Source organism: Dryobates pubescens, chromosome 7, assembly GCF_014839835.1.
Source record: "Dryobates pubescens isolate bDryPub1 chromosome 7, bDryPub1.pri, whole genome shotgun sequence".
Classification (NCBI taxonomy): domain Eukaryota; kingdom Metazoa; phylum Chordata; class Aves; order Piciformes; family Picidae; genus Dryobates; species Dryobates pubescens.
Genome location: NC_071618.1, coordinates 10,262,818 through 10,274,621, shown reverse-complemented (window position 1 = coordinate 10,274,621; position 11,804 = coordinate 10,262,818). Strand labels below are relative to the sequence as shown.

Sequence of the window (11,804 nt, the reverse complement as noted above, 5' to 3'; positions counted from 1 at the left end):
AACTTCCTCACCTCAAGCCTAAACTTCCCCTGGTGCAGCTTGAGACTGCGTCCTCTTGAAGCCAAACACTGAAAAACTTAAGCATGCACGTGTAAAGTTTAAGGGTTTGGATTTGTTGGGGTTTTTTTGTTTGATTGGTTGGGGTTTGGATTTTGGTTGGGGTTTTTTGTTGTTGTTGTTTTTCAGTTCTCTAAATGTTATTTTCCTTCTATACCCCCCCACCCTTTCATCCCCACCCCATTCTTATTCTTTTCTCATATTCTTTCCCATTCTGTAGTTTTCACCACTTCTAATTCCCTGCCTTCTGTCCTGTTTCCTCTCATCACTTCTCTGTGCCCCTTTTGGCATTAATCCAGGTCCTTTAATTCTGTAGAGAAAGCATATTTATCAGATAAATATAATGAAAGTCATCCGTTTTCAAGTTAGCATAATGAACTAAACTGCAAAATCCGCAGCTGACCCTCTTACATAGGAACACCTTTCACTACTGTATTTAGTAAACCACAAAAATTTTCATGTGAATAGATAGTTCCCTCTGTAGGCATATAGGCACTTTAGATGTGAATGTATGTATTCATCCATATATATGGTATAACATGCATACACAGTAGTACATCTATATACCTGCACACACGTTGTCATATGTGTATGTCTTTTAAGTAGCTGTGGATGATATGCTGCCAGGAGACTTCACATTATTTCTGCACTTCTAGATAAGGTTCTAAATTACCAGTGGCAGCAGCTGTGTCTAAATTTAAAGATAATGGGAAACAGTAATAGCAAGTTGCCACATAAATAAATAGTTGAAAGTGAAAGGAGGAAGGTAGACTGAGCAAGCAGTTAATGAGAAAGTGCTCATTTCCAAAATGCAGCCCACAAAGAAAACTAATCGGAGACCGAGTCTTAGGCTTTCACTCTGTACATTAAGTTTAATGGTTCTATCAACAGCTTCATATGACAGGAAATGATCTGGGCGTTTTTTGCACTTATTCTGGATGCCCTTAGTTTCAGATAGCAGCTGGTAACATGGATTGCACCTCGGAAGGGGACAGCTGAATTCTCCCTCTGGCATTAGTGAGGAAAGAACAGCGATGAAATCCGTGGACTGTGTGCACGTCATCCAACAGAAGGATACCGCCTCTGCCCCCCCTGGTGCTGCTTCAGGCACTACGGGACTTTTTTCTGTCACATTCCTGTGGCTTGCAATGCTCCTGTCCTCTTGTCTTGCAGCAGTGTCTCTTTACCATGTTATCACTCTGAAAACAGAACTAGAAGGTCTGCGCAGCGAGCTGATCTACAGGGTCCAGGCAAGGTCTCCGTTAGACCTGCCACCCATGTCCCCTGCTGAAAATAAAGTGGGTACCCCTGTTTCTTCCTTCTTCCAAGTGTCTGCAGCTGGTTCCAGGCAGGTAAGATGGAAGGTTAGTTTGCTGCTTTCAGGGGATAAGTAAATGAGAGGCTCCTTCCACTGACTGTTATTTCTCCCCATTAGGAGAACAGCCTTCCTGATCCTGGCCCTGGTGAAAGCTTCCAAAAGGATACCTGGAGTAGGAGCAAAAACAGGGGCAGAAGGTCTGTTATCCACACAGAAGAGACAGGTAAATAGCACCCACTGGAGTGGGTTGGGATGCCACAGTTGGATACCATCTTGAGAAAAGCAGCAGTGCTTGATTTGTGTCTTCTCCTGTCAGCTGATTTACATTTCTAGAGCCCATTATGTTTTTCACAATTATTAATGAATGAATGGTGTTACCTGTAGGCATATTCCCTTGAGGTTACCATACTGTATAAGGTACCAGATGTTCATGCTGTATGCAGATTGAATTTGAAACATTACATCTCAAATCTGTTTCTGTAACGGAGATATTTCTTGATGATGCAGCAGAATTGAGTATGGCAATTTAAAATAATTCAGATAGTAAATTGATCTGTTCTAAGCCCATCGGTTTCATCTTAGAGTAATGTCTATCTTGCTGGTCAATGGTAGAGAGGGAAAGCTATTGATAAAAGTGTTAAGTCATTTTTCTGGGAAAACACGTTAATCCTAAAAGAGAGAAGTAAAAAAAAAGCTCTTTAGCTTTAGGGAAGTAGAAGATTTCAAAGAGAAGGTCTGGCTTATGTCTGTCAAAATAGGCTGCAAGCACTTCAGAAGTTTAGCGTGATTTCTACATTAAAACAATCTATTAACATGATAACAAAATTAGTAAAGGCATGGCTGTCCACTACATTCTTTTTCTGTTATGGCCTTTTTAAAAGATGTTGCAGAGAACATTGAAGACCTCTGATGATCATTACAATGCTGGAATATTAATTGGATATATTTGTTCCCTTTGGGAATAAATGCCTGCCTTTTTTTTTTTTTTTAATTGTTTATTTTTCTCATTCCAAGCACAATGATGCCTGGTAAGACAAAATATAGACTTTTATTACAACAGTTTACATACATAATGTACTTGCAGTGAGTAAATATAAATGTTCATGAGTTGATAAATGTGTTCAGTCCACTTGCAAATACTTTTAGCTTGTTTTAACTGATGACAGATGATATCATCAATTATTAAGAGATGAAGTTGAAATTTGTAGGTAGAAACTAAATCAAATGTATTTCACTTAATAGTCAGCAAGCAAAATGAAATCTCTGTTCTGGAGTATAATCACTCTAATTATCTTCAATATTCTGAAAGGAGTATATTAACTCGGGACACCACCCAGAATCTGTAAGTTTAAACGGACCTTATTCTATTTCACTACTATTCTTTCATTCAGAGTCTTGCATAAGAGTGATTTCACAAACAGGACTGAGGACAAGATTGCTTAAACTGTATTTCGTGTAGCCAGTTTCCTATCACAGGAACTACAGAGCTTCCCTGCTCTCCCCACCCTACCATCTCCTAAGTAAAATTAGTGATCTAAAGTATAAGTATCATCAAAAATATATTTTTTTTAAAATTTAGAATGAATGTTATAACAGCAGTATACTGCAAGTTATTCAGGTCACTTCAGGGTAGTTTTCATCTTCATCCTTATTGCTATTTGAGGGTATATGGAGGGAAAGAAAAGTTTTAGGCTCCTCATCTGTTCTTCTGGCAAACTTAAATTCTTCTCATTAAGTAACCACCTGTGATTATGCCTATTTACATTCATTCACAAATAATTGTAATTAAGGTAGTATTTCTGTAAGATTCACAATAGAGCTGGCTATAAAATTGTTCAGGATGGAAGACAGAAAATACAGAATATGAACATTCATTTTAAAGATAAAAGCAACAGAGACTTTTGTATTTATACAAATACTACAAAACTAATCATTGCTAACACAATCATCATATTTTTGTATATAAAAGAGTAGAAAAAATAAATCACAAATCTTGCATTTGCATTACAAATCTTGCATAAAAGGTCATCTGATAGCATTATCTTTCTGCCTGCTCTAGTTTCACAAATTAAGCTTGTCAGAATTCAGTAAGATGTGACATTTTCTCAGATCACATTTCACCAATGATCATGAACGTACACTAATGAATATTAAATTTTGTTTTAGCAGAGTGAGTTGAGTAAGAGATCATGGTGTTGTTCATGGTGCTGAATTCCCTCTGTTATTTGATCATGTATACAGAATTACTACCCCTGCATTTCAATCTCATTTTCATATCTGGGTACTAGAATCCTGACAGCCTTCCAATCAACCTGCAAATGTACTGAACTCATTCTGGTACAATGGAACATAAATTAGTATATTGAGCGAGGTGCATCGTTCTTGTCCTATTTCTGTTTGCTTCAACATGTCAAAGTAGAGTCAGGTCTCATAATTAATGGTTGATTTAACAGAACAATTCCTTAGAAAGCGAAGAGTTGAAAATGCCACTGATGTACAATTGCTTCTTTAGTGTTTCATCGAAGAGCAGAAGTAAATCATAGAACCATTATTTTCTTTATAAATAAAACTGTGACCTGATTCTGTTGTATTTTAAAACTTCTCTTTAAACAGCTCTTCTTGAACATATAGAACTTCCATTTTAACATTTTAATTTTTTTTTATTGGCTTGATGTTGTGTGCATTACAGTGGCCACAAATTAGAATTTTGATTGAAGTCACAATCGAATGAAAATGGATCTAACACAGTGTTGTTCCTTCATATTTTTCTGGGGTATTCATTTATCTGTGTTTGTGCACAAAACTATTAGTCACCAATAGCTATACATTTTGTGTCTAGAGAAAATGTCTGTCTTAAGTAGGTTGAAAAGATGGGTTTCAAGCATCAATTCCAAGTAAAGCCATACAGTTAGCAGTCAGAAACAGAGTTCTTGATGCAATGAGTGGGAGTTAGTGGGTGCATTTTGAAAGGTATATATTATTAATATGCAGGCAAGTAGATCATCTAACCACTTCTGGCAAAAGTCATATGTAAAGGAAAATAGCTACACAACAAAAACCTCTGCTGAATTTTACCCTGTTTACAATTCCTGATTGCCTTGCCTGTTCATTTCTCTCTAAAGTGGATGGATGTGTGCTTGAGTTCAGGAAAAAGTATGGGTTCCCTTACCTCAGCCAGTTCAGTATGAAAGTCATTTCATTTACACACTTTCTCTATGCCCCATTCTGATAAGTATCATGGGGTTATGATTTCCATGGCCCACTAGGGCGGTGAGCATCGGTTCTTCTGTAAATTTAAATTCATTGACATTTTGCTGTCAAAAGCTTGGAGCACCTTGGATTTACTGTGGTATATCGAGGTTATTCTATCTCAACTAGTCTGATTGCATGTATGGATGTAACTGATAAATTCTAAGCCATTTCACAAAGTAAGGCAAACTAACCCGACACTAGTTGTTCCTGGGTTTTACTCCAATACCAGTTGTGTCCATGGGAAATGATTATTGCCACACAAGTATGGTGTATAAGTTCTGAGAATTTTGCCACTGTTCTTGGTGCCTTACTGGCAAATTATTTGTTTTGCTAATTAAAAGTGGTTTGACTTTCCATGTTATTGTTTTAGATCTCTGTGATGGTGAGATAACAAGATATTCTACAAGTGGGACTTGACTTTAGTGACCATTTAATAAAGAAACCTAATCTTTTGTTACCAGCCTAAACAAATGCCACATACGTAATTCCCTCAGCAAATATTCAAAAGACTTCTTGTTTTATTGTTTGAAGAAGGGAAATAACAAGAGTTCTCGTAATTAAAAAAACCACAACCAACAAACAAACAAAAAAACCCCATAAAACCCCAAAAACCACAAACCAACAAAAAACAAGGCCTACTTCTTGAAAAGATAGGTTATCCTTTTTGTGTTTCTGCTGTCTAAATCAAAAGGAAGTTGGCCTTTCTATGTGAAATGAAAGAAAATTACTTGATACAATGCCTGCAATTTTACTTGAAGAATTTCACTTACTGAATGAATGAATCAGTGCTCTTTATTATGCAGAACACTGTGCAATCAAAAATACACAAAGGCTTTAAGTTTTAAAAACAATATTCTGCTGTATACTGTATAATAGAAGTCTGTATAAAGTATTCTTAATTCTTGGTAAATTATTTCTGTGTTATTATGACTGTAAAATGTTAGTGGTAGGTCTATTATAGTCAAAATAATGCTAACAATACTTCAAAGTCTATCTATTAGATTTGAGTTATAGCTGTAACTATGACCAAACCATTTTAGTGCATGGACTGATTTAATCCATTACTGATGCCATATGAGGACATAATTAAGTAGCATCAAATTAACCAGTCTGTAAAATGCACAAGTAAGAGGTAAAAGAAATTAAGAAACTAAAAGAAGAAGTGGAAATTTTTTAAGAACACACATGTAATTTTTAGACTGAATTATCTACCATTTATGAGTGTTTTGGGAAGTCTAAGGAGAACAAATCTAGATCAAAGAAGGAACCTAATAAGCAAGTCCATTTTTCAAAGTTCAGGGGTTTTACTTGTTTTTATTTCAGCAAAGATTATGATAGAAGTCTCGGGCTGCAAATGTCTGCACTTTAAACTGTATGCATGACTTCATAGATCATAAACTCAATTATTATTTTTATTTGATGGATTATTAAGATAGACTGCAAAATATTAAAATGATGGAGCAAATTACATGGGAGAGCAAATCTGATTTTACCAATATAAAATTTTAAGTCACTTAGGTATGCAGAAGGCTGCTGCAAAAGAAAACTATTTTTTTGTTGTTTTTGTTAAATTGTGGTTGAATTGCTCAGACAGTGGGGAACTACACACTTCATGTGCTGGCTGTGATTTATAAAGCCATCTGGAGTCACCAAATTCTTCAGAATTGACCATTGTAGTCATGGAAGGAGGCAGAGACAGATCAAAATGTTCTTCTCCCTATCCTCATTCCACAGAGCTGTTGAAATCAGAATAAAACCAGACCAAACCAAACCATTCATCAAAGCAAAGCTTATTATATGAAGTCACGAATGGTTGGCACACTTTTTGCTTCTAGATAGCCTCTGTTTTATACAGCTAGACCTCATGTTGACACTTAGCCTAGATATTTTTTTATGTTTTTAAGAAGTATTTTGTAAATACTGTATTCTCTTTGCATTATTAATTACTCAAAGTCCTTTAGATTACAAAGCTGGTACTCAGGTTTGAGTTCTAATGGGCTGAAGGACACTCAGGTAAAATTTTTGATTCCTGATCTGCTCAGTGCTGATCTTCTTAGTCCTGCTCTGCTTAGTACTGACAGCAACTATTCACACCATGTTTTGTAATGCATCTATTTTTCTTATCATATTTAGGTAAGATTCAGGTCTTTCTTGAAATAGAATTGCTAACATTTCTTATTAGCTTTTTACTGAATTTATCCAGAAAATACATTCTGTATATCCAGATCTTCTCTTTAATAGTAGTGTGGTTCATTCTGTATATGTTTCAGTTACTTAGTTTTAAGCAGTCATGTAGCTCCACTGAGGTCAAAGCAAAGTGCTTGTATATATTAGGAATATTTATGTGTCAGTTGTGGCTTCTGAACACTTTTTTGAAGCATGTTATTGTTCAATCTCTTGAACACATTTTTCGATTTTATTTGTCCTTTATGGCTTTAGGTGAAACAGCCACTGTGCTAGTTTGTTCCTTTATTGTCATGAATGACACCATTGTATCCATGAATCACTGTGAAAAGCAGAAAAGAAAAAAAAAAAAAAGAAATAAAAAAGCAGCTTGCTATATTCTGTGGAGCTTTATTTCTCTCTGTATAAAATAACGTTTTTTTAAAGTGCCCCCTTTTTCTTTTTTTTTAGGGAATAGAGGTAGATTTTATATTTGCAGAATAAGGCAACATTGGTTGTGTGTTTCAAAAAGATGGGAAAGATCTTGGACTATACTGAATTTGATGATTTTAATTAATATGTAGCTGTTCTCAGCAAGGATATATCAATGTTGCAAACAACTGAAATATAAATCCAGACAGGCAGACTGTGAATCAGGATAGTTTCAAGATTGCTTATCAAGTTGGCAGAGCAGATTCTACTGGATGGTAACCAGCAGGATAGTAACTGATTAGTGTGAATCATAACAAGTCCTCTCTTGTTTGATTAGTAGAAAATTCAGTGGCCACACTAGTCAGTTACTTTTAAAAGCAGGAATGAAAATGGAGCTTACTGAAAGAGAGTGAATTAATACCTTGTGAAATAAATTGCCTGATGTGCTTTATTGTGCAATTCCAGAACATCATGCTTTGATTCTATTTGGAAGCTTCCTTTTCAGAAAATTCTGTTTCTTTAGAATGGTACAAAAATGATAAAAGTATAATACCTGTTTCAGTTTTGTTTTGGGTTGAGTTTTCCATTCCTTATCAGAAGGCATAGAATTCAGACATTCCCATCAAATTAAGTAGGACTCACAGGCTGTGTGATTATTGTGACACTGGAGTTTTCCCAGATGTGTGCATGAAACTTTGTCTGCTGCTAGTGCTGGTATCAAGCCCTCTTCTAGAATATTCAGGCAGGACCCCTGGGAAAGTAGGCTGCCTTTCACCCAGATCTTCTCAGTATCTGCTGTGCAGTGAGAGGTTTGTGCTGCTGAGCACTTGGTTGCGCATGGGGTACTACTAGCAGAAGTAGAAATAGGATCCGATGGAGTAGGACACTACTCATTACGGCATTAGTGGCCAAATCTGACCCATAGCATTCTTACCTGAAAAGAAAACCAAAATGGAGAATTCAGCAATTCACAGAAGATTTTTTTTTCCTTTCAACACTTAGTAAATTCATTTGGTTTCTGTTGAGTACAGTAAATATTACTACACTGTTTTCCAGCCTTTGAAGCAGCGCTAGAACCACGTTTTCACTAAAATCTGCTCTAAGCAAATGCAACTATCTTTTTTTTTTTAACATGAGCTTATATTTTAACATACCACAACATTTTTCTGTGACCAAACTCTCAGTTTCTCAGCATTGTCTGTCTCTATAGTTCTGAGTAATTCATCAGTTTTGACAGATACCAAGTTATTTATTACATGTGCACTAGTTTGCTGAGAGTCATCTCTGTATCTTTCCTCCTCATCTCAGTATAGACTGACTGTGTGTGGGTATCTGAAAACATATTGGAAGTACATCTATATGGATTTTGACAATTTATTTTGACAATACTGTACAACCAGTATTTAGGAGTAATATTTTACAGCAACTGTGACTGCAAACTAATTTCTTTAAATGGTACGGTAAACATCATTAGATAATCTCATCTCTGTCATAGCTGGGAGAGTTGGGATTTTTTGACCTTTTGCTTAGAAAACTAACAAGGCTAATTAATTTGATGATTCCTAACTCATTTGACTTACTGCTACATTTTTCAGTTATGTAAGGACTAGAGATTAAAACAAGCAGGTATTACTTGTGCTATTATCTGAGGCATCCAGCTTAGCTGCAAGATTTCTGAAACACTAAGATGTGTGTTAAGATCAATAGATTATCTTTTCAAATAAGTCATGAGACTTTGAGAACTTTTGGTCTTTTTTCCTGCCCACCTTTCCTTTTTTTCTAACTACTTTGAAAAGTGTACTCTATTGTATTACTGATTTGTCTTTCTTTGGTTTCAAAATGCTTTCACTTTGCAGTGCTGCAGGCGTGCTTGCAACTGATCGCTGACAGCAAAAGTGACATCCAACAGAGTGGTAAGAATATGTACTACGATTTATAGCTAACTATTTAATGTATTAACTCTTCATCCAATTTTACCTAACTTCAAAGCAGTAACTAAGTTATGTCACCACATAAAAATAAAAATTTCAAAAAAATTAATCAAAAAAGCCCACAAAAAGCAAGCAACCCAAAAACCCACACAAAACAAAACCAAAATAGGTCTGTGCATCTGAACACCTCTTGCAAATATCCTTTTTTTCAATAAGATTTGAAATATTGACTAGAAGTAATTTTTTTCAATTGTTTTGGCAGAGAAAAATGAAGAAAGTAACTATTCTTTCTGATTAACCAAAAATTATTGTTGCTTTCAGATGATTCAAGCATTGTCCCTTGGCTTCTGAGCTTCAAACGTGGAACAGCTCTGGAAGAACAAGGAAATAAAATAGTGATCAAGGAAACAGGATATTTTTTCATATATGGCCAGGTAAGAAAGCTCAATTCATTTCAGCATGTGACTTATTACAGGATTTTTAATGTCTTCATACAATATGTTTGAAGTCTGCACCTCTTCATTCTGTAGGTTTTATATACAGATACAACATTTGCTATGGGACACCTAATACAGAGGAAGAAGGCCCACGTGTTTGGTGATGACCTCAGCTTGGTGACATTGTTTCGTTGCATCCAAAACATGCCACAATCTTATCCAAATAACTCTTGCTATACTGCTGGTAAACACTTAAGTTTTGCTTTTCTTTGTTTACAAATAAATGGTATAAAATAGAGTCTGTAGCATTGGGTGGTTAAGCATTATGGCAGTTGTCAAGAAAATTGACTGTATTCATGGATTTGGTTAATTACAAAATTAGAAAATAGTTTTTTTAAAAGAATATGGTTTTATTCACAGTATCAGCAGTTGGAGGGTGTACTTTTAACTTTAATGGTCTGAACAATTCCCTTCTCTCCACTGAATATATAATGTGGCTAGATATTTTGGTGCTTTCAGTTAGATATCTGAAGCAGACAAAAGGATGATATACTGCCCTTACTGAAGAACTCGGTTTAATTTAGGGATTGAATTCCACATTTAGTCATTCAATAAAATATTTAAGAACTATGTTCTGCTTTAAAACATCATACATTAATTTTAGGCACCCAAGTTTTGCAGACCATACAGTGGGATTTTGAAAAGTATTTCTCACCAGCTTAATTCTCTGCTTCTTATAATGGAAACTGCAGAGCTCTTTATGGCTGTACAGGTTAGAAATACCACAAGAAAGACCAATTACTATATTTAATGCAGGTCCAACAGGCTCAATACTCAGTATTCCTGCAGTAACCTTTAGGAAATGGTGTATTAAACCTTGATTTGGTAGCTTTTACCTGCCTGCCTTTTCCCCTTAATGAAGGATTTAAGGATTTTATCTCCTCTTATTTCCCAACAAGATCTGTGTGAATAAAACCTTATAAAAAGGGGGACATTGCATTAGAGTGTTGACTGTTGGCAAGGTATGGCATTTAAAAAATGGGATGGTGAAAGAAGCTTTTTCCCCCCCAAAAAATAAAAACAAATGAGCTCTTCCTACTGGCAATTGATGCTGTCTAAACTTTTTCTTTCACTTTCTGCCTCTCTAAACACAGATTCTGGCATCATAAAAGCCTTCAATTTAATCTGTTTTCTTATTTCACCCTCGTATTACTCCCTCTTGTTTCTCAATTATTCTGGTACTTCACAGTTCCTTCTTCCCAAATTCCCACCTTTCTATTTCACTTTGTGAACCAAAACTCACTGCATTATCTCATGCTATTGAGCAGATGTTAGATGTGCTCTCAGCTCAGTGACTAGCTGAAGACAGGGTGCTTTTGGTTATCACATCAGCTGATGTGTGGCTGGCAGGAAGCAGACTTTTGTGCTCTGCCGTTGCAGTGGATCAGCTGATGTCTGGTAACTTCATTTGTTTGGTAAGGCTCATGAGACCTCCTCTAGAAGCGTGCAAACTATGTGATCTAGGACCAGCAATACTCAATGCTGACACTGACTGTCACATCATCGTAACATGAGGAATTTGTGTCCACCACTGTTACAAATTTTTGCAGCATTTCCTTAAGTGAACTGTGATGTACTGCATGCAGAGTGGAAAGTAGCTCCAGTTCCAGAGAGGACCTTAAGTGTCAGCTTTGGGAAGGTTACAATTTGTAAGATTGTGCCTAAAGACAAAAAACCCCAACAAACCACTCATTTTACGCACAAGAAAAGAGCCATGCTTGTAATTTTAAGATGACATGGAATGACTTTGTGAATATAATTTAAGAATAAAATGTTTCTGAAATATTAACTTTAAAATATTTCAAATCTTTTGTCAGGCATTGCAAAATTAGAAGAAGGGGATGAACTTCAACTTACAATACCACGGAGAAGGGCCAAAATATCCTTGGATGGAGACAGCACGTTTTTTGGTGCAGTTAGACTTTTCTGAATGCCCACCATTTCTGTTGTTATGCTTAATGCACTTGTTTTTCTTTCCTATGCTTTTGTCAGGGGGAAATTAAAAAAAAAAAGTAATAAAGCTGCCAAATCTCTCCCCATCCACCACCAGCTTCTGAGAACTTTTCTTCATTTTAATAAGCAAAGCCAAAACAGGAAACACAGCAGATAAACTTGTGTGATATAAGCATCATACGATTACCAGAAAGCCAATTT

The 11,804-nt window shown here is 35.8% G+C and overlaps 1 protein-coding gene across 1 annotated transcript; it reads left to right on the top strand.

The window, feature by feature from the left end:
- Positions 1-1,091: 1,091 nt before the first annotated feature.
- TNFSF13B (TNF superfamily member 13b) lies at positions 1,092-11,580 on the top strand. Its single transcript, XM_009898706.2, has 6 exons — positions 1,092-1,409; positions 1,493-1,598; positions 9,079-9,135; positions 9,475-9,587; positions 9,684-9,834; positions 11,468-11,580. Exons 1-6 carry the CDS (start codon positions 1,092-1,094, stop codon positions 11,578-11,580), a joined length of 858 nt encoding a protein of 285 aa, XP_009897008.1.
- The last annotated feature ends 224 nt before the right edge of the window (positions 11,581-11,804 follow it).

Excerpts from the sequence above, each read along its gene's own strand:
- TNFSF13B (XM_009898706.2), top strand. The coding sequence starts at position 1,092 with ATGAAATCCGTGGACTGTGTGCACGTCATCCAACAGAAGGATACCGCC. Across the intron at positions 1,599-9,078 it reads TATCCACACAGAAGAGACAG|TGCTGCAGGCGTGCTTGCAA; the intron begins GTAAATAGCACC and ends TTCACTTTGCAG. Across the intron at positions 9,835-11,467 it reads TAACTCTTGCTATACTGCTG|GCATTGCAAAATTAGAAGAA; the intron begins GTAAACACTTAA and ends ATCTTTTGTCAG.